The sequence below is a fragment of the Macrotis lagotis genome, chromosome 2 (assembly GCF_037893015.1).
Source record: "Macrotis lagotis isolate mMagLag1 chromosome 2, bilby.v1.9.chrom.fasta, whole genome shotgun sequence".
Classification (NCBI taxonomy): domain Eukaryota; kingdom Metazoa; phylum Chordata; class Mammalia; order Peramelemorphia; family Peramelidae; genus Macrotis; species Macrotis lagotis.
Genome location: NC_133659.1, coordinates 278,255,314 through 278,277,851, shown reverse-complemented (window position 1 = coordinate 278,277,851; position 22,538 = coordinate 278,255,314). Strand labels below are relative to the sequence as shown.

The 22,538-nt window shown below is 38.6% G+C and overlaps 1 protein-coding gene and 1 long non-coding RNA gene across 3 annotated transcripts in view; one reads left to right on the top strand and one right to left on the bottom strand.

The window, feature by feature from the left end:
- Positions 1-22,538, top strand: part of LEMD3 (LEM domain containing 3) — a 286,239-nt gene that overhangs the window by 439 nt on the left and 263,262 nt on the right. Inside the window, 1 exon segment of the mRNA XM_074226213.1 lies at positions 1-991. Within this exon segment, the coding sequence (XP_074082314.1) occupies positions 1-991 (991 nt within the window).
- Positions 1-22,538, bottom strand: part of LOC141514995 (uncharacterized) — an 80,583-nt gene that overhangs the window by 10,839 nt on the left and 47,206 nt on the right. For both annotated transcript variants that reach the window (XR_012476187.1, XR_012476186.1), the window contains exon 2: positions 15,019-15,130. This is a non-coding gene — a long non-coding RNA (uncharacterized LOC141514995). The remainder of the gene's footprint in view (positions 1-15,018; positions 15,131-22,538) is intronic.

Here is a 22,538-nt window from a genome sequence, read left to right as displayed (position 1 = left end):
AGCAAGGTGCTGCTGGGCTTCAGCTCGGACGAGTCGGACGCCGAGGCCAGCCCCAGGGAGCAGGCCAGCGGCGGCAGGAAGGAGCGGGCGGCCCCGCAGCCCCGCGCCGGCCCCAGGCCCGCGCCCCCGGCCGACGGCGAGGCGGGCCCCGGGCAGCCCGCCGAGCGCAGGAAGCCGCACGCCTGGTGGGGGGCCCGGAGGCCCGCGGCCGCGCCGGAGCCCCCGGGGCCGGCGGCCAGAGAGGCGGCGCCGGAGGACGCGGACGAGGGCGGGGAGGGCGGCGGGGACCCCCGGGAGCCGGAGGCGGAGGAGCCGCGCTGGGCCGGGCGGCCCGTCAACGGCGGCCGCCTCCCGCCCTTCAGCTGCCGGGAGAACTACTCGGACTCGGAGGAGGAGGAGGAGCAGGACGGCGCGGCCGCGGCCCGGCCGCTCTTCAGGGACGACTCGCTGCTCCGGGCCCGGCCCCGGCGCGGCCCCGGCAAAGCCCCGGCGGCGGGCGGCGGCCCGGAGCGCCGGCGGGGGCCGGAGGACGGGGCGGGCTGCGACCCGCTGGACTGCGGCCCCGGCCGATACCGCCTGGCCTCCAAGAAGCCGCCGGACGGGGCCCCGGGCCCGGACCGCCCCACCGACAACCACCTCGGCGGGGGCGGCTTCCCCCCGGAGCCCCCTCGGCTCTACGCCAACAGCCTGCCGCAGAGCCCCCTGCTCGCCGCCGCCCCCTCCTCCGCGCCGCTCAGGATCAATCACTCCAACCACGCCGGCTCCAATCACACCTACCTGAAAAGCCCCTACCACAAGCAGAAGCTCTCGGAGCCCGAGGAGGAGCTTCTCCAGCAGTTTAAACGGGAGGAGGTGTCCACCACTGGGGGCTTCAGCGCCCACTATTTATCCATGTCTCTCTTGACTGCCGCCTGCTTGTTCTTCCTGATACTCGGACTCACCTACCTCGGCATGAGAGGTAAAGGAGTGTCCGAGGACGGGGCACTCAACCGTAAGTATCGGGCAGCGGGTCCGGAAAGGCTCCCCCTCTTTTCCCTCGCCCGCGGGCGATTTCCCGCGGGGTAGTGGAGAGGGAGAGCGTCAGCCTGGGTGCCTTAACCTCGGGGTATTCTCTCCAGCCACACCTCTCAGAGGAGGATGCTGATCTGCCTGGATTGAGGGACTTAAATCACCTTCACCGGGAGTTCCTGGTCCAGGCCCCAGTCTCCAACCCCTTATCCTTAATCGCACTTGTCATTTTACTTCAGTTGACCCTTTTGCTTCAGAAACCAGGTTTGAAGTTGCAAACCGAGTTATTTCTCAAACTGGTATGTATAGGCTAGCTTACCATCACAACATGGGTTTGGAAATCCATTACCCACAAATTATGCAAGAAGCCCCCCCCCCCCAAAAAAAAAGCATGTTATAAGTAGTATATATTCCGTGGTGTAGTGAAAAGAACAATGGATTTGTAGTCGAGTTTAAATTTGGTTTTGCTTTTTGCTGCCTATATGTTCCCTTGGATAAGAGAGATAATTTGAGTTTCAGTTTTCTTGTCTCTAAGATGAGGGGTTGGACTAACTTTTAAGGACTCTTCAGCTCTAAATCTGCCTTCCACCTTAAAATTGAATACTTTTGAGAGCTAGAATTTTAAAAATTATTGGCAAGCGTTTCTTACCTTGTGGAACATCTTATTTAGCAGAAAGCTTCCTCTCAGCTTGAGTCATCAGGACTCTTAAACAGCAAAACCTGAATTTTATAGTATTCACTAATGCAAAAAAGAATAATTTCATGGAAAATAGAAATAGCACACCCAGACGTGTAATTTTGCTGGAGTTAAAATGCACCCCCTCCTCACCTGAGAGAAGTACTGTTGATAAATACAGTCAGATTCATTTTCTTTTAATAGCAAGATCCTTGGCTCTTGGTGACACCAGTTACACTAGTATGAATTATCCTCATTCTAAGAAGGTGGATAATTTCTGGCTCTTAAGAAGGGCATTTTTGAGACTTTTGGGGAATATGGCAAATTGTTTCCTCTCTGTGTTGCCCAGAAAAATGACTAGCACATTCCATATTGGGTTGTAGGATCATCACTTTAGAGCTGTTAGGGATCTTGGGGGGGGGGGGCACTAGTCAACTCCTTCATTCTTCCAATTAAGAGCTAAGGCCCAAAAGGCTCTGGGTTTTGCTGGCTCTGATTTCTAATACAGTACTCTACCTGCCTAGGAAGAGGAGAATCCAAGTTGTGTTTGACTTAGATGCATTTAAATGTTGGTCCTCAAACTGCCACCAGTAATTGACTGCTGCTGGGTTCTTTAAAGTCAGTGACTGATAACATTGTTTCTTACTCTTTGCAAAGCTCACTTTCCAGGCTCTAGAAAATGTCAAACTAAAAAATAAACTCAGATACTGGGTTGATCTAACATGTACATAGATAGGTTAATGCATGGACAATTAAATATAAGATAATTTAAAAGGGAGAAAGCATAGGAATGGAGGGGGGCCAGTGGATCAAGGAAAAAGTCTCATGTAGGAGGTGGCACTTGAAGGACTCTGGAGTATAGGTGAGCAGAGAATCCATTCCATTCCATAGGTGAAGAAGGCATGGAAAGGAAATGTTGTATTTGGGGGAAAGTTGGCCAATTTGCCTAGTGTGGTGCTTAAATGGGAGTATGAAATATCTGGAAATGTGGATGGAAGCACAGTGTGGAGGTGCCAAATGTGACATGCTAAGAATTTTATTTTAGGGGCAAGAGGGAGAGGACCTGAGAATTTTTGAGCAAAAGGAATTACTTGGGATATACTTGTCTTTTAGGAATTATAATTTGGCATTTGTTTGAAAATAGATAAGAGAAGCTAAAGACTGGAAGCAAGAAGATGAAGACCATTTAGGCTTTTGCAGTGGTCCAGGCAAAAGGAGATAAAGAACTGAACTAGGGTGCTGGTATATTAGTGAAGAGAAGGAAATTGAAACAAGAGATATGAAATATAGTAGAAAAGATGTAGCAATTGTTTGGATTGTATATGGGGAAGGAATAAGAGGAGACTTCAAAATTGTAAACCTGGGAGACTTAAAAGGATTTTGTTATACCAGAAGAAACGGGGTAGTTAGAAGGCAGAGTATATTTAAGGGAAACAAAATGAAATTTACTTTGAACACGCTAAATTTGAACACTTTGGTAGAAATTGCTAGCAGCATTTGGTGATATAGAAGAGAAATTAGGGCTAGATATGACCCTCAGATTTTTTATCTCTTAAGATCTTAATAATAATAATAATAATAATAATAATAATAATAGATCTTAATAATAATAATGATTATCATCTTCATGTCATTTTCAGGTTTGCAAAATGCTTTACAAGTATTATTTGATCCAAAACAACCCTTGTAAGTAGGTACTATTATTACACGCATTTCATAAATGAGAAAACTGAGGTGCACATGGGATTGTGACTTTCCCGGAATCACACAATAAGTATCTGATGCTGGATTGGAACTTGAATCTTTCTGACTGCAATTCCAGAACTCTTATCAGTTTGGTAGTCATCTACATTATAATAATTGAACCTTGATGCTGACAAAATCAAAGAGAGAGGGTATAAAGAGAGAAGAGGGACACCTACATTTTAAAGTGGATGGGAGAAATGTAGCTATCCCATTAAGGAATGGATATAGGAGAAGCAGGAAAGAGCTCTGTTACAGAAGAAGGAAGAATAGAATAGCCAGGAGGGTGGTGAGTGGTCATTAGTATTAGAAGGTTAGAGATCAAATAGAATCAGAATTGAGAAAAGACTGTTGAATTTAGCTATTGAGATTGTTCGTAATCTTGAAGAGAGCAGTTTCCATGGAGGGGAAATAAAATGCCCCTTATTTTTGAAGTGTATGTGGGGTTGAGGGAGCTACACTATTGCAAATAGTGATAGATAAGACTACCTAGAAAACAGGTAAGGAGAGATTGGAAGACAATAGTAAGGAGAATTTGAAGATGAAAAGTGTGGAAGTCAGTAGAGACATGCCTACTGGGTAAAGGCTATGTATGTAGCAGTGTGAGTCTAATCCAGTTTAGAGAACATAAATGTGTAATGGATCCAGGAGTGTGTTGGTAAATGTTTAATAATGGACTATCTAGAAAACTGTAAACAACACACTCTGGTTTAATTCTTATTATTAACATTTTCTCTCACACTTTTTAAAGTCTAGAGGAGACAATCAATGCAGCTAGGTGCCACAGTAGATGGAGTGCTGACCCTAGAGTCAGGAGGACCTGAGTTCAAATCCAACCTCAGACACTTAATAATTACCTAGCTGTGTGACCTTGGGCAAATCACTTAACCCCATTGCTTTAATGAATAAAAATTTTAAAAAACAATAAATTAAACCCTGATTGGTATCACAATCAGCAATTTGGTGCAAACCACCTTCAACTCAACACTGAATGAATTCATTGAGTACTAGCAGGAGTAAAGAAGTAGATCATAGGACCAACTCAGGGTTGGTGTTACAAGTTAAACCTTTGTCCTAGGATCACAAGGGAAACTTTGTACATATTTTCTTAATTCAGCATTATCTGGTTACTAGAATCACAAATTTAGAAGAGACCTTAAGGGCACTTAGTCGAATTCATAACTGACCCAAAGTCCCATCACCTCAAATTCAACAGATCCAAAACTAAGCTCATTAACTTTCTTTTTTTTTATTTATTTTTTTAGGTTTTTTTTTTTTTTTTTGGCAAGGCAAATGGGGTTAAGTAGCTTGCCCAAGGCCACACAGCTAGGTAATTATTAAGTGTCTGAGCTCGGATTTGAACCCAGGTACTCCTGACTCCAAGGCCAGTGCTTTATCCACTAAGCCACTTAGCCGCCCCGCTCATTAACTTTCTAGGAAAATTAGCTTTCACTTCTAACTTCCTATTTCTACTACGTTTTTTTCATTCACCTCATTCTGTAGTATTGAACTTGTTGATGTCCCTTCTTTGTGTCCTCTTATCTAATCATTTACCAAGTCCTTTCTGTTCTTTCAAAATGTATCCCTCATTTGGTTCTTCCTTTCTATTCTTTGCTTTTACCATGTTTTAATTCAGACCCTTGTCACTGTGCTCACTTATGAACAGTCCGAGAGTTTCCTAACTAGTTTTCTCCCTCTCCTATTTAGAGTTCTCCAGGAGCTCTTTGATTGCTCATAGGACATTCAGAGTCATTCAGTGTTCTATAACTTCAACTGGTGGGGGTGCTAATTGGGGTAGCTGGAGACTACAAAGGTGGCAGATAGGTTGAGTTCAGCTCAAGGAAAGCTTTGGCCTTGAAGGAAGAACTGGAGGGATTTCAGCAGGTAAAGTTGATGAGGAAATCCTTTCCAAACCTGAGGGATGTTGTAAGAAAAGCCTTAGAGGTAGAAAGCAGGGCTAGATGAGGGGAGTAGTCATTTTGTGAAGGGTAGAGAGCTCATTTGAAATCTAGCTGAGAAGCTGAGTCAGAGCCAGATGAATAACTTTCCCTGTTTTCTCTCTAATGAGATGAATGGCAGAATTGTGGCAACTGTGCAGATTGTTAGATATACGCTTCTCAAAAATTGAGGAAAAAAGAAGTGTGTTTTAGCAAATGATGACTATGAAGCACCATGTTATAGTGTTGAGACTTTTATCCTCATCCTGGTTCTACTATTTAATACTGGAGATTACCTTGGAAAATCTGAATTTAGATTTATTCATCTTGTAAAATAATGAAGATAATGCCTACCCTTCCATATTATACATTGTCACCAGATTATATAAGTAAAAAGATAAAAGTCATATATCATTTAATTGTTCTATTCCTTTTAAAATTATCACAAATGTTGTAAAGAGAAATGTAAATCTTAAGTATGGTCTTTTTTTATAACTATTTTGAGTACTTAGCATTTTTATTTTTTAAGGAACTTGATGCTATATCTCATCAAGTTAGGCTTCTGGTTTTTTTTTTTTTTTACATTATATTTTGTTTATTCATTGATATCCAGTGTGGAAAAAGTGATCACTAGTTCTTTAACCCTTCAAGTTGTTTAATAGACCTCTAGCTTTCCCACAGGAGTAATTTCATTGTCTTTTGAAGAAGGATTTGACTTTTGACAAATTCATTGTCTTTTTTTTTTTTAGGTTTTTGCAAGGCAAATGGGGTTAAGTGGCTTGCCCAAGGCCACACAGCTAGGTAATTATTAAGTGTCTGAGATAGGATTTGAACCCAGGTACTCCTGACTCCAAGGCTGGTGCTTTATCCACTAGGCCACCTAGCCGCCCCTATTCATTTTGTTTTGAAGACAGATTTGGAACACCTTTGAAAGCATTTGACTATAGTCTTCATTTATTGGTTGTCATCTGGTCCACCATTTTCATTTTATTTTTTTTAATTACATTTTTTTACTGTCATTTCTTAACCTCTCCTTTGTTAGGAAAAAAAATGACTCAAAAGCACCAAATAACATACTACTAGAAAATAGTAACTCCTTAGCTTTCTATTAAGAGGGAGAAAGTTTGTTTTGTTGTCTCCTGGATTTTTGTTAAGGTTTTCTTCCCCCCCTTATTACTCAAGAATTCACCTTCATAGTCATTTTTTATAAACTTGATCTTGTTTATTTTCCTGTTCATCAGTTCTTGCAAAATTTCTCAGGTTTCTCAGAACTCTTCTTATCATTTCTTACTGTGCAATTACATTCTATTACATTTAGAGACCCATTTGTTTCCAATTTTTTGGACATGCTGCTGAGACTATTTTGTTATTTATTGGTTTATTATCTCACAAAGTTGAGTTCCAGAGAAGGGAAATAACTTGCTCACAGTTGCAATGTAGGAAGTGACAAAAGTGCAGATTCTATAAAAGTGAGCTTTTATTTTTTGTTGTCTTAGGTTTTGCCTAGCAAAAACTAGATAATTCTTGCAAATGCCAAAAAAAATAGTCAGAAAATTTCCACTGGCTCCATAATAATTAATTGACCCCTTCCATTTGCTCTTCTGTATATCTCTATTCATAAAGACATTTGGTATCAGCGAGTAATCAGCACATTCAAAGAACCTTGAAAATAAAAATAAAAGACACTAGGAAGAGAAGCAAAGTAGAGACATTTTCATTAGACATATTATGAAAATTTTCTTTTTTCAAGTCATTCAATCATTACTGAGCACCTGCCCTTGAAGCTTTCATTCATCAGGGAAAATGACAACGCATTTTACATAAAAATGCAGGCAATATAAATACAAGGTCATTTGGGGGATGGGGAATACTAGGAAGACAGACATATTTGAGGTACATAAGCAGAACTGTGAAGATAGGGAACTGAAAAGTATAGAAGAAAGGAGAGGAGTTTATGTTTGATCCTAAAGGCAATAGGGAAGTAGTGGAGTGCTTGGTCAGACCTATATTTAAGAATATTCCTTTGACACCTTTTTAGAGAATCTTTTAGAGAAGGAAGAGACTTGAGACATTTTGGCAAGCTGTTGAAAGTTTTTTCAAGAACTGGTGAGCAGGTCCTCTAGTAGGGTGATCTCTTTATGGTTAAAAAACAAATGACTATTATGAATTAGAGGTAGAGATAGAATTGAAAAAAATTGGGCAGCTGATAGGAGTAAGAAAGATAGAAGAATTGAAGCCGATTGAATTTTTAAATCTGGATGACAGGGATAATGGTTGTGCCCTTGAGAAGTAAAATAGTAAGAAAGTTAAGCTTAGGGGGAAAGATAATAAGGAATATTAGTTCCTTGAAAGAAGGGACTATTTCAGTTTTGTCATTGTATCTCCTATGTTTGGCACATAGCATGCATGAGATAAATTCTGGTTAATTGATTAGTGAGTTCTGTTTTGGATATGTTGAATGAAATGCCCAAGGCAAATCCAAAATGTCTTATAAAGTAGTTCAGGGATTGGAGGTCAGGAAAGAGCATAGGGCTAGCTATGAAGATCTAGGAGATGAGAACTAAAACCATGGGAATTAATGAAGTTATCAAGAAAGTGTAGAAGAGAGCCTTTAGCAAGTCCCAGTGGAAGGAAGCACTTGGGTGGGATATAGATGATAGTCAGACGCAAAGGAGACAGGAAAAATCAGACAAGTAGAAGGAGAACCAAAAGGGAGTGATATCGCTATAATACAAAGGGAAGATGAGGTAGAGCTACCATTGTCAGATGCTACAGGAAGGACAGTTGCTACAGGGAGTTAAGGAGAGCAATTTTACTTGAGTAATGAGATCTAAATACAGATTAAGGGGTTTGGTTTAGGGGCAGGGGAAAAATAGAGGACATGGAAGCAACTAGTTTAAATAACTTTTTTTCCCAAGAGTTTGCTTTGAAATTTTGTAGAAACGGGTGGCAAGGTGGCGCAGTGAATAGAGCACCGGCCTTGGAGTCAGGAGTACCTGGGTTCAAATCTGACCTCAGACACTTGGTAATTACCTAGCTGTGTGGCCTTGGGAAAGCCACTTTAACCCCATTGCCTTGAAAAATCTAAAAAAAAAATTTCGTAGAAACAGCTATGTGTTGAGGGGGATGATGGAGTTAAGTGAGAGATTTTGTTGTTTTTTTTTTAAAGGATGGAGAAGACCTTGGCTTATGTGTAGGCAGCTAGTAGATAAGGAGAGACAGAAGAGTAGAGAAAGAAAAGAGGATCATGAGAACAATCTGGAAAGGAAAGGGATTAGATTGCAAAAAGTTCAGAAAAAGGGATTAAATTTTTTTTGAGAACTGTCTCTTGATTAAGCTGTCATGTGATTTGAGATGTATAGCAGAGAAGAAATGGTTGTTGTTGTTCTTGTTTGCCTTTTGTCATTTGTTCTTTCTCAAAGAAGAGCATAACATCAAAGAGGTCATACAAGTGAATTGGATTTAAATGAGGGGATGCTGTGCAAAGTCATCGCCTCATTTTCTCCTCTGGAGCCGTCTGGATCCAGTTGCCAGACAATGGATCAGGATGACTGAAGATGGCCCCTGGATGCAGAGGAAACTTTCTGAGAATGACCTCATTTGTAAAGTACTGTAGTGCATTTTTTGTTGGAGAGAAGATATTAATATAGATTTGGAAAGATGAGAAGTTTGCAGAAGCTGCTGTGGGAATTAAGAGAATCAACTTGTATGATATAGAAGAATCATTTGCAGAAAGAGAGGGCCCAGTTGAGATAATATAAATTTGTAGTGGACCCAGTCAGGATAATTTCCTGACATCCTCCAGAATTGAGATAGTGGTAGAAGTAATGAGAATAACTAGTATTTGGGGTTTGGCAAAGAACAAGTGGTAATAAGAAAAGGGGCAAGAGACTTGAGAATGGGAAACAGAGTTGAACTGATTATAGGATTGAATTTCAAAAGGGAATTAGGGAAGTCAGAGAGAGAGAGAGAGAGAGAGAGAGAGAGAGAGAGAGAGAGAGAGAGAGAGAGAGAGATGACCTTAGAGAGTACCTAAGGGATGGATGGCAGAATTAGTAGTTATGGTGAGATCAAAGAATAGTTTAGAGTCAAGCTTGGAGAAAACTTATTCTTTGGTAAAGGAATATCAGAATTTTTGGTCACGTAAGTAGAAGATGGGTGGATGATGGTGAGGTCAAGAGTCTCTTTGTTTCTTTGTATGGCTAAGGTGAAGTGAAGAAATTAGTCCTGGGAGATGAGGACACAGAATTAGGAAGCCAAAGCATTTTAGGGAAGGTCAACTCATATATTGAGAGCTCCCATTTAAAGGTCAGAGATTGGGGTAAAGAGGAAGTTGGTGAACCAGGCACTAAATTTCCCAAGAACAGGTAAATGACCCTGGTTCTGGTTGTTAATTTTCACTAGCCTTTGGATTGGGTGATTTATCCAGTTAGAGTGAATTTTAGGGGAAGGGAGATCACTGAGGGTTGATGGTAGAGGAAAGCCCTGCAAAGAAGAAACCCAGGTACCCCCTCTCTCTATCCCAGTGATCCTGGAGAATGTTACATCCAGTGTTGGACAGAATGATGGAGACATATAAATCCCAGAAGATAAAAAGATAAAAAGCTTCAAAGGAAGAGATATAAGATCCGTGATAGTCTGCTAAGGATTGAAAGAGTTGCAGAAGTTGTATGTTGGAAAAAGCACTGACTATCAAATCAGAAGACCTGGAGCCAAATCCCACTTGGACACTTATTATATGTGTGAACCTTCTTAGGTCTCCCCTTCCTTTACTGTAAAATGAGAGTATTGGACTTGGATGGCCTTTAGCTCTTCCACCTCTGGATTTGTGATCCAAAAAACCCATGAGCCCTTGGGGCTTCAGTAACTTGGTAATGTAAGGACACATGAGATAAGTTTATCATCGGGTCAATTGGTTTTGTATATGTATATAAGGACCAGATGATCTGAGTGTCACATACAGAAGTGTCCTAAGTTCAGAGAAGAGGGAGATCAACATGGACTTCTCATGGATGTGGTGAAATTACGAACTGGACCTTGAAGGATGGAATAAATTTGGATAGATTGAAATGCAGAGGGGAATGAGCTTGGTAGCCTGAATTGTTAGGAAGAGACTAACAAAGTGGGTGGAGACTATAGAAAGAGAAAATGTTGGATAGGTAAAATGGGACTAGATTATGTGGAACTTTGAATGTCAGCTTGATGAACTTGCATATTTATCCTCTAAATTCAATGAAGAAGGCATTGAATAACTTTTGAACCAAAGTTGATGGAATATCCTTTGTAAGATAGTTGGATCCAATACTCCAAAACCTAAGATGACCAGAACTGAGAAAGTTTTCTTATTTTTTTTCAATGAGTAGAGAAGAAGAGGGGAATATGAAAGGTGATTTAAAGAAAGACTTGGCAAGATCCAGCGACTATATTTGACTCTGGAAGACTTAACACTGATATTTTTTAATCTAAGTATTGTTTAACTTTTGACATGTTGAGATATAACACTAGAGCCTTGACGACTGATGAGGGCTAGAAATAATAGTCAAATTTTTTTGAGTAAAGAAATAGGAAATTATAATATATTGTGCTTTTGCTTAAGTTTGAAAATCCCAAATTTATGTAGTACAGTGGTTCACAACAGGTGTGCTGGGGTATATTGATGTGCTTTGAATTTTGCAAGGTGTGCCTTAAACCTCCTGACTTCTGCAGTCCTGTTCCCTGCCAGTTTGCTGCCTGCTCTTCCTTAGTTGACAATGAAAAAGTCACAAAAAGAGCTCCTTTTGAGGAGACACAAAAGAGCATGCTCTGCTGCATATCCTATGAAATTCAAGAGGATGAGGAGATGGGGAGAACTGAAGGAATTCTAAGACCTAGGTAATTTTTGGAGACCCAACTCTTTGGGAACCCTTTGTTGCCAATGTGCATGTGTGCAAAATATTTTGAGAACCTCTGTTAAATGTCCAAGGACCACAGCCTGCTTTTATTACTTAGATATATTTATACTTAGAGTACCAAGTGGAATTCTAGTTACCTTGCCTCAAGAAAGATGAAACACAGTTACATAAGGTCCAGAGAAGGTTAACTAAATGATCAAGGAGATGAAATGGCTTATTTGGAGTAATGGATTATTAAGAAGATTATTTCTTTAATTTCCAAAGATTGGTGGAAATGGGCATGCTGATATTTGTGCTTCATTCAGCAAACACTTGTGCAAACACTTACAAGTATATGAAATGCACCCTTCACTTCTGTGGATGCTAGGTAAGACAAATTCTGGTGTGCTAGAATTCTTCTAGAATTCTAGTGGTCCTTGTAGCCTTTCTTCTATATAGATGAAAGAAAGTATCATGTTTTTCTGCTTGTCTTGTGTGAGGCAGGTTACATGTGAAATAACTCCATAGAGACTGTAAAGGTTTAAGTGTCTAGTCTATGTCAGATACTGTTCCAGATGATATGGGTGCAAAGACAAAATGAAACAGTCCCAGTTGTTAGAGGACTTAGTATGCACTGTACATTTACTCATGGTTATGGGGGAATGTTGCAGACAAGACATCAGGTTGGTTTAGTGCTTTTTTTGGTTAAGAATTGAAATCAAATGAGATATTCGTAGACTTTCTATTAGGTAACAAAAGAAGGTTTGTTTAGTCATAACCTGAAAGAGTTACTCAGAAAGGAAACAGCTCTGATGCAGTTCAGTCTAGGGTCCCTTGGTTTGTATTGACCATGCTGGTCACAGGTCAGAGAGAATCTTTTGTGTGCTTACTTTTTTGAACTTAGATCAGTAGATTCTGTTAAGATTCACAGCTAGGTAAAATTTGGGGACTAGTTTCTCTGCCTTTTCAGGAAAATCTTCTAGCCTAACCTTTTTAGAGTAGGGCACTAGAAAAAGATAACCAGAGTCATGTGCAGGGCTTTTGGGCTGCTCATACTACAGGGAGGCAAAAGTAGCTCGTTTTTGAATGAATCTCTTGTGGTCCTTGGCCTGAGTTTTTAAGGAAACTAGGAGTTCTAAGGGTGGGGGGGAGGAAGTACCTTCCAGACATGGAGATAGAAGGTGGAGTGTCACCAATGAGGAATGTAAGAAAGCTCATTGGACCAAAGAGGGGCTAACAGGGAATGAAATTTAAGACTGTAGGCAGGTAGTGAAGGATTTTAAATGTCATACGAAGAAATTTGTGCCCAGTTCTAGAGGTGATGGGGAGTTTATAAATCTAGATTTATTTATGTGTGTGTGTGTGTGTGTGTGTGTGTGTACACACACATACATACATATAGGCTCTAGAGTTTATAGAACAGAGAAGTAACATAGTCAGGCCTGTGTTTTAGGAATAGCTCTTTGTAGCAGTTGGGAGGATATATTGGATTAGAGAAAGGAAAAAATTTGAGACAGGGAGAGCAGTTAATTAGTAAACCACTTCAAATAGTCCTGATGACAGGTAATGAGGTTTTGTATTAGCTTAGTGATTAGGAAAGCAAGGAGATAATTAATGAAGGAGAAAGAGAGTAGATTTGACAAGATTTGGCAACAGACTGGTTCTTTGGGGTAAAGGAGATTAAGGAGTTAAGATTGACCAAAATTGTAGCTATCTAAAATTAGGTGAATGGAAGCATAAATTCATTGTTATACGTAGGCTATTAATATGAATATGTAGATTAAAGGTTGAGGTTGACCATGTGGACATCAGTAGTGAAAATTACCTTGTTTTCAAAAATGATGCTTTGATGAAGTATCAACCCCCAAATGGCTAAATTCTTAAGCAACTTGGTACTTTGTGTACTTCATTATCAAAAAATGTACTTCCTGCTTCAGAGAGAAATAAAGAAACATAATATCACTGTTTAGGAGGTACAAATCTCACATTCTTAAAAGCAAGGGAACATACACACTTTATTGATTTGTAGTCTTAAGAACTAGAAGGGCCTTTTAATATATCCTCTTTTTTTTAGGAAAGGTTGCCTTATTATTACCAGGCTTTTTCTTTCTTACTATAGTTCTGAATCAGTATTCTAGGGTAACAGCTATTCCCCTGGTACATATGCTGAAGAAGTAACTGCCAAGCCCTTATGTCTCCATATATTCTTTATTCTTCTCCTACCTACCAAAGAGTAAACTTAGACATTTTACATTTCTCTAGTGTCAGAATGTTAGATGTTTTTGGTTACTTTAGAAGACTTGTTATACATAACTTTTTTTTTTAATGTTCAATTGCTTTAATAGCAAATGGACATTCTGCAAATTCCTTGAACCATTTATATGATTTTTTTTCAGGCTTTGTAAAGTTTTTATTGATGCCTTTTGGTTTTACATCAGATTCATTTTCTAAATATCCATCTTTTCTGCCCAGTGAACCTTTCCTCATAACACAGATGGTTTTTTGGGAGGGAGGGGTTAAATTTCAGCAAAAACCAACTGGTGCATACTGTCTCCAGTATGGACAGCACACCACTATTGTACTATCTCGCTTCCTTAGTGAAAGGAAAGAGAAGTATTTTCTGGGACCAAACTTAGTCATTATAATTACCTAAACTCCAGTTTCAAAAAGGATAATTTCTATAAAGAAATTAACAGCACCTTGCACATAGTAGCCACTGAATTAGGGCTTGTTTCTTACACTTTCCTCTCCTTATTTTATTCTTTTAAGTTACTTTTTTTTTAAGGTTTTTGCAAGGCAAATGGGGTAAAGTGGCTTGCCCAAGGTCACACAGCTAGGTGATTAAGTGTAGGGCCTGTGCTCTATCCATTGTGCCACTTAGCCATCCCTTAAGTTACTTTTTAAAATTTCTATTTTCATTTTATTTTTTTTGCACTTTCATTGTTCATTTGTATTTTGTTTTACAGATGCTTCAATAATTAATATAAATCTTCCCATTTTTTTGATTCATCATATTTATCATTTTTATGGTGTAGTATGTTTAACTATAAATTGGCTGCTCCCTGCCTAATGGGGATCAAACTTGTTTCAGTTCATTACTACCATAGAAAGTATTTCCATGTATATTTTGTTAATTTGTACAACTCATCTTTATGCCTTTTTCCTTTTGGGGGCATATTTGTTCAACAGCAAGATCTTTGGGTCAAATGCTTTGGACATACTAGTCACTTTTTTATCTTAATTCCAAATTATTTTGCAGAATGACTAGACTAATAGCTTCACCAATAGTTTGCCCATCTTCATGCAGTTCTAACACTGACTGCTTTTTAAGGGCTTTTAAATTGATATCCTCTTGCTTTTTTAGTTTATGTATTAATCTTTATTTTAAAATATTTTCATTGAATTATATTTTCAAATAAAGACTAATTGAAATAGTTTTTATGCTTTTATATTGACATTCCAATTTAATTTCAGTACGATCTTTTTTTAAACCTCACTGGTCTTTAGTTTCCATATATGTAAAAGAAATTATTAAGTTAGTTTCTTAAGGTTTTTCCCAACTTTTAATATTCATGTCACATATGCCACCCATCTATAAAAAAATTAAGTTGAAAATTTTTTAAGGTCATCTATTTCATACCCCCATTCCTTACCCAGGAAGTCATTTCTTATAGCAAAAGAAAAAGGAAGAAAAACATTTAGCAAAAAGAAATATTTGAGAATCTAGGTTCCTATTTTGCCTTGGGAACAGAAATGAGACTCTTAACCTTGGGAAAGTAATTACCTGGATCTCAGTTTCTTTATCCGCAAAATGAAGAAATTCTATTAAGTGACTTTTTGAGGTCTCTTCCAGCTCTACAGTTTATGCAATGTTTCTGTACACATAATCCCCACCTCTGCAAGGAGAATAATGAGATATAATGAGAATAACACCCAGGTTTTGAGCCTGAGGGTCCTGGGAGGATGGTGTTAACCTGAACAGTTTTGAACATACTGGGTTTAAGATGTCTATGTGATGTCCTTTTCGAGATGTCTAATAGACATCTGATTTTAGGGGAGGGGGCAGGGCTGTGCTGGCTTGGCCTGCATTGAACTATACTCATTTCTCATCTTGGTGCAGCAGACTTTTTCTGCCAACTTTCCAGGTTGTCTTGAGCTGTAAAATTATTCCACCTCCATCTTTTTATAGGTTCTGTCACTCTTGAATTTGTTTAGTCATAATTTTTAAGGTATTAGGAAGTAGAGATAGGAACAAAAGATTGCTGGCATGGGAGAGACCCAAGGCAAAAACATGAAGCTGACAAGTGGATTATCAAAGTCAGAGGAGTCCTGTGTAGAATACTTAGAGAAAATATAAAAAATTTCGAAAGGAAAGAAGAGCTTTAAAAGCTAAACAGAAGTTTAAATGAGCCCTTTTTTTCATGAATTCCTTGGGAATATTTGCTTAGTAGTAGAATTTTCTGGGTAATCTGGTAGAGAGCATTTAGACACTTTCTTAGTATATTTCCAACTTACTTTCCAGAATAGTACCAATTCACAGCTTTACCAACAGGTCATTAATATATCCATCTTTCTGGTTTAGAGGACTGTTGTAAGGAAATAATTTTCCAAATATTAAAGCAAAAAATATTTCTATACTACATTCTCCTTTTTTTTCTTTTAAAGATCTTGCTCCAAAACCCCAGCCCTGGATTACTGCCTCCATCCACCATCTTCATCATGCTTTCTGCTGTCAAAGGAGCCTAGAGAAATTCACAAAGCCCTGCTGACAAGTTTGTTAAATAATCTAACTGATCCCTTAATGTGGAAGGGCAACGATTAGTCCTTTTATACCTCTTTAATGGCTTCATTGTCCCACATACCACAGAATCATTTCCAAATTATTTCTCTCTCCTTAAATCTCCCACAGGACCCTTTTCTCCTACCCTGTCAGCTGATAACCTTGTTTCATATTTCACTGAAAAAATTTGGGTTTTTTTGCAAAAAATTCCTTCCTCCCTGTTCCTCAACTAACAGAAACATGCTGCCACTGTCTGGAACAATTGGGAGTCCTCATTCATTAAAGGTTCATTTTTCCCCTTATACAATTTTACCCATTTTTTTCTGGGTATTGTAGGTACTTTGATTCTTTTTTCTGGACTATTTGCAAATGTTTTTCTTTGACCTAGAAGCTCTGAAATTTGGATATGATATTCCAGAGCCATTTTAAGGTTTTTTTTTTTGTTTTTGTTTTTCCCCTGGAGGTGACTATTAGATTCTTTATATTTCTCCTTTATTCTCTTTTTCTGAGAGATATAAACATTTCGAGCTCTTTTGAAATGTCTGGTTGGCAGTGGAATAGACTAGGTGCATTAGCAGGGAATGATTATAGTAATCTGCTGTTTGGTAAACCCAAAGAATCCAGCTATTGGGATAAAAACTCTCTGATAAAAACTGGGAAAATTGGAAGTTAGCATGGAAGAAACTTACCTCACACCCTTTACCAAGATAAGATCCAAATGGTTACAGGATTTAGACATAAAAAACAATACTATAAGCAAATTAGGAGATCAAGGACTAGTTTATCTGTCAGATCTATGGAAAGGAGAGCAGTTTATGACTAAGGAAGAGGTGGAGAACATCACCAAAAACAAACTAGATGATTTCGATTAAATTAAAAAGCTTTTGCACAGATAAAACCACTGTAACCAAGATCAAAAGAAATGTAGTAAATTGGGAAACAATCTTTACAACTAATGGCAAAGGACTAATTTCTAAAATATACAGAGAACTGAGTCATATTTTTAAAACAAAAAGCCATTCCCCAATTGACAAATAGTCAAAGCATATGCAAAAGCAATTTATAGATGGAGGAGATCAAAGCAATCCATAGCCATATAGAAAATTGCTCTAAATCATTAATTACTAGAGAAATGCAAATTAAAGCTTCTTTGAGGTATCACCTCACACCTCTCAGACTGTCCAATATGACCAGAAAGGATAATGATCATTGTTGGAAGGGATGTGGGAAATCTGGGCCACTATTACACTGTTGGTGGAGCTGTGAACTCATCCAACCCTTCTGGAGAGAAATTTGGAACTATGCCCAAAGGGCAACAAAACCCAGCAATACCACTACTGGGTCTATACCCTGAAGAGATAATGAAAAAGGGTAAAAACATCACTTGTACAAAAATATTCATAGCAGCCCTGTTTGTGGTGGCAAAGAATTGGAAATCAAGTAAATGTCCTTTAGTTGGGGAACGGCTTAGCAAACTGTAGTATATGTAAGTCATGGAATACTATTGTTCTATTAGAAACCAGGAGGGATGGGAATTCAGGGAAGCCTGGAGGGATTTGCATGAACTGATGCTGAATGAGACGAGAAGAACACCTAACAGCAACATGGGGGCGATGATCAACCTTGATGGACTTGCTCATTCCATCAGTGCAACAATCAGGGACAATTTTGGGCTGTCCACAATGGAAAATACCATCTGTATCCAGATAAAGAGCCATGGAGCTTGAACAAAGTGTAAGGACTATTCCCGTTAATTTAGGGGAAAAAAAGATATCTTATTGTCTGATCTTGTTGTCTCTTAGACTTTTTGTTTCTTCCTTAAGGATATGATTTCTCTCTTATTACACTCAATTTGGATCAATGTATACCATGGAAACAAAGTAAAGACTGACATTGCTTTCCGTGGGGGTGGGGTGGGGGGGAGGGAATTAAGATGGGGGGGAATTGTAAAACTCAAATAAAATCTTTAATAAAAAAGATGATGAAGAAAAAAAGAAATATGTCTAGTTGGGGTGGCTAGGTGGCCCAGTGGATAGAACACATGTTCTGGAGTCAGGAGCATCTGAGTTCAAATCTGGCCTCAGACACTTATTAATTATCTAGCCCTGTGGCCTTGGGCAAGCCACTTAACCCCATTGCCTTGCAAACAAGATGAAATATGTCTAATCTGTTTGGTCATAGGGATGGAAAAGTATATGTAAGTGCCACTATATGCCAGACTCTCTGCTAATCACTCAACAGATATTATCTCATTTTATCCTCATAACAGCCTTTTGAGAGAGATGCTACTTGTGATTCTTATTTTTACCTGAGACTAGATTTGAACTCAAGTCATCCTGACCTAATGCACAATACTGCCCCTTGTGCCATCTATAGCCCCATTAAGGTAGACTGATGATTATTAATTTTTTTCTCCTTGATTTGTTTTCCATGTCAGTTTTTGTTAAGAAATGTAAACATTTTCTTTAGCTTTTTTTCAGTCTTTTGACTTTAATATTTCTTGTTTTATGGAGAAATTGACTTCTATCTAAACTATCTAAAATAATCTAAAATAACTATACCTTTTGTGTAAGCTGTAATTCCCTTTCTAGTTCTTTTTTCTGTCATTCTTATTTCTTTTTTGCCATTTACCTCTATCATTTTCATTTCATTGATAAAGAAAATTAAGTTAATTAAATTATTTAATTTAATAAATTAAAATTAATCAATTAAAAATTGATCAGAGTTAACGCTTGATTTAACTCTTGATTCATCTCTTCCAGGATGTTCTTTTTTTCCCCATTTCTTTTCTTTAAGACTTTTAAGTTGTGTTTTTTTTTGAAAGCTTCATTTGCAGATGTTTCAGAGTCTTTCTCTTCTTTGGGATTTGTTTTCAACACCTGGCACCATATTTAGTGCTTTTTCTTTTTGTTGTTCATTCTTCTAGCCTATTTCCTGACTTTGAACTTCATTTTAGGGTTGGGCTCTGTACACTTTGGGAAGATCTGGACTGGTCCAACTGCTTCTTTCTTGTGTAATTGAGTATGCATTATTCCAGGCTCTCAGAGGTGACTCATTGCAGACCTGCAGGTCTGAGCAGTGGCATACTGCCCCTAGATTCTGCCACTCAATGTTCAGTCAGCCAGCTGGGAAGTTCTGCTGGATGAGTGTGACAGGACTTTAGGCTTCCCTTGGTCTAGGATTCCTGTCCTGGTTTCTCCTCTGCAGGCTTCACTGAGCAAGAAGCAAAAACTGATGTCCCACTCTACTCTTAGGACTCTGAGCTACACTACTGCTGCTTGCTTCTGAACTTATTTTTCTTGATACGTTCTCTGGAGTTTCTACTCTCCATCCCCCAAAATGCCTCCCTGACTCAGATCTTCTTGGTCTGCCTTGGATCTGTGACCATGGAACTGGAGAATGGGTAACAAACCTGCCAGTTGGTATCTCTTCCTGTAATGGTGCTTAGTATAAGTCTGGGACCTCCTTTTCCCCCTGGTTCACTGCAGCTTTCTATGCTCGGGGTTAGTCCTTTGGTAGTGTACTCCTCCTCTCCAGACCCTATGCCCAGGATCCAGAGATGTCTCTGCCTGTCTCCTTGTAATGACTGGAGCTTGAAAGAAAATTTATTACGAGAGTTTTTCTGAGATTCTGCATCTAGATTCTTCTGTCTGGCACATTTTCTCGGTCTTTTGTGGGGAAGGTTGGAGGAGCTCACTCCTGCTGTTCTGCTATCTTGGCTCTACCTCCATCTGATGTAATTTTAATCATTTATTTTATTGTTTGTGCCATGTTGACGATTACACTGGCAAGGGACAGGTTAGCTATAATGTGTTGCAAAGTTTTCACTAAAAATCATTATGTTGGTGTTAGTCTGGTTTTGCTGGAGAGGCATGGTCCTCGCCCATATGAGAAGGAAACCACATCCAAGAACTCCCAAGTCCTTGGGATGTCACTACAAGTCCTGTTTCCTATCAAATTAGACCAAGGGTGAAATATTTCTGGAAAAGGGAGTAAGAAGGATGTCTTTGCACAATATTCCCCTCATTAAAATAACCATAGTGTGCAACTAGCTTCTATCTGGTTTGGCTAGGAATTCATCCCCTAGCCATAGTCTTTTAAGAGCTTTGATTTAGATTTCTTCTTTTTTTTCAGATATGGTCATTAATAGATATTTACAAGCATTTTGAGAATTATGGGACATGATGTAAGATGTTGGCTTAAACACTAATAATTTGCCAAACTATTTTACAGTTTTCCTTCTTGTCAGAGTGAAATAGGTAAATTATATTTTTGGATTTATTGAATGTAGAGTTACCAAACTGGTGATTCTTCCTTGGTTACTATATTTCTTTTTTTTTTTTTTTTGCAAGGCAATGGGGTTAAGTGGCTTACCCAAGGTCACATGTGTCTGAGGCAAGATTTAAACTCAGGTACTCCTGACACCAGAGCTGGTGCTCTATCCACTGCACCACCTAGCCGCCCCCGTTACTATATTTCAATACTGTATTAAAACCAATACCTAACAGTTGTGATGATTATTGTTTTATAATGTAATTTAAGATATGAAGTGCAGTGCCTTCAAGTTTACTTTTTCATTTTTTCATTGTTTTCTTTTTTCCCTCATATTTTGAAAAAAAAGAATTCTCTTGCTCATTTGCTATAACACTAAGTATATAAATTAATTTAGATAGTGTCAGCATTTTTAATTTTGGTATGACCCAGTCATGAACACTCCAGTTATTTAAGTTGTTCATCTTTTTAAGAAGCTTTTTGTAATATTATCTCTACAATTCTCTAGAGTTCCTTGGTAAGTTAACTGCTAGGTTTTTTAAACTATCTTTTGTAATACCCTTCAATAGACTGCTTTGTAATTGAGATTTAAAATACAGCTACCCAGGGTAGGTTTCTAAACTATAGTTTATGGCACTGCTCAACTCTTCTTACTTCAGTGGAGCAGAATCTTATTAACTAGTCCTACTTACCATTAGTTTTTATTTTAAGCCACATAACTCTAGCAGAACGGCAAAGAGCTTTGTGGTTTAAAATAGTGTTGTTATTTCTTGCTCCATCACTTACTTCTTCCCTCTTGTCAGCATCCTCCCTCTCACTATCTCTCCCTCCTTCCCTCTTTGTTCTTTTTTTCCTTCCTTCCTTCCTTCCTTCCTTCCTTCCTTCCTTCCTCCTTCCCTCTCTCCTCCAAAATTTGTATTGTATAAGAACTGGGATTGGTTAGAGGTGTAGGATTAAGCAGTTATATTGATTGACTAGGCAGAAAACATTTATAGTATATAAAGTATGTAACACTGAGAGTGTGTGTGTGTGTGTGTGTGTGTGTGTGTGCGCGGGGGGTGTCTTAAGTGTATTGATGGATGAGAAGAAAAGTGTGGTTTTTTAAAAAATTATTCTCTCCTGGAATAGATGAACTACTACTTTTGGTAGGTTTAGGAGAGAAAAAAAATCTATCCATATAGGGCAACCTTAATGTTCCAAAATGTAAATGAAATTTTGTTTGATGGCAGTATCATTAGACCTCATTTATAATGCTATAAATATTCTAAAAGTTTTTTTTTTTCTTTTCAGTTGAATAATACCTTAACCTGCTAGTGAATTTGAATAATTTCTGCCCATTGTCAGCCCAAAGTGTGTGGTGGAAAGAACTATGAGTTCTGAGTCATCAGATCTTTTAGAATTTTCCCTGTCACTTGTTTGCATGCCCTTAAGCAAGTCACTCTGTCTTCATTCCTTTCTTTCTAAAATGAGCAGATAATTGTACTAGCTGTCTCATGAAATGTAAAGCTCTTTTTAAACCTTAAAACATTTGATCATTTAATTCTCCACTTCATCCTCTCAACCCATGTGTTTGTGTTTGTTTCTTGTTCTCATCTTTTTTGAATAAAGTAATCCTGGGACAAGTTACTTAGCCTGCTATTTTAAAAATTTTTTAATGTTCATTCGATGGTCATGCAATTGGTTAAATAAGTATGCGTGTGTGTGTGTGTGTGTGTGTGTGTGTGTGAGTGTGAGAGAGAGAGAGAGAGAGAGAGAGAGAGAGAGAGAGAGAGAGAGAGAGAGAGAGAGAGGAGAGATTGAGATTGGATAAGATTATTGGAATGTGAGGTTGCTGAAAGCATCCTCAGTACAGCTTGAGTAGAAACAGGACAAGAACGATGTTATGTCTTATCCTATTCCCACGTGGTTATTTTTTTCCCCACTAGATCTGTTTTGAAAGCTTTCTATTTCATGTTTCTTAGAGATTACGTGTATTTAGTATAACAATATATATTCAAAATGTTCTCAAATATTTGTGGTTTAGTTTTATGTCCAGGTGATCGTGGTCAACAGTTTTGTCAATGATCATTTTTCCAGTTTCAGTACAATTTGTTGAATTCTAAGGGATATTTTGAGATTTTGAGTCTGTTTTTGTAATTTATTTGTAGCCCATTCTTAGCTTATAAAAGATAAGTTGGTGTATATATTCTTTATGTATAATTCTAACTACTGTATCATATCTTGCCTCAGTATTCAGCAGGTGCTAAATATTT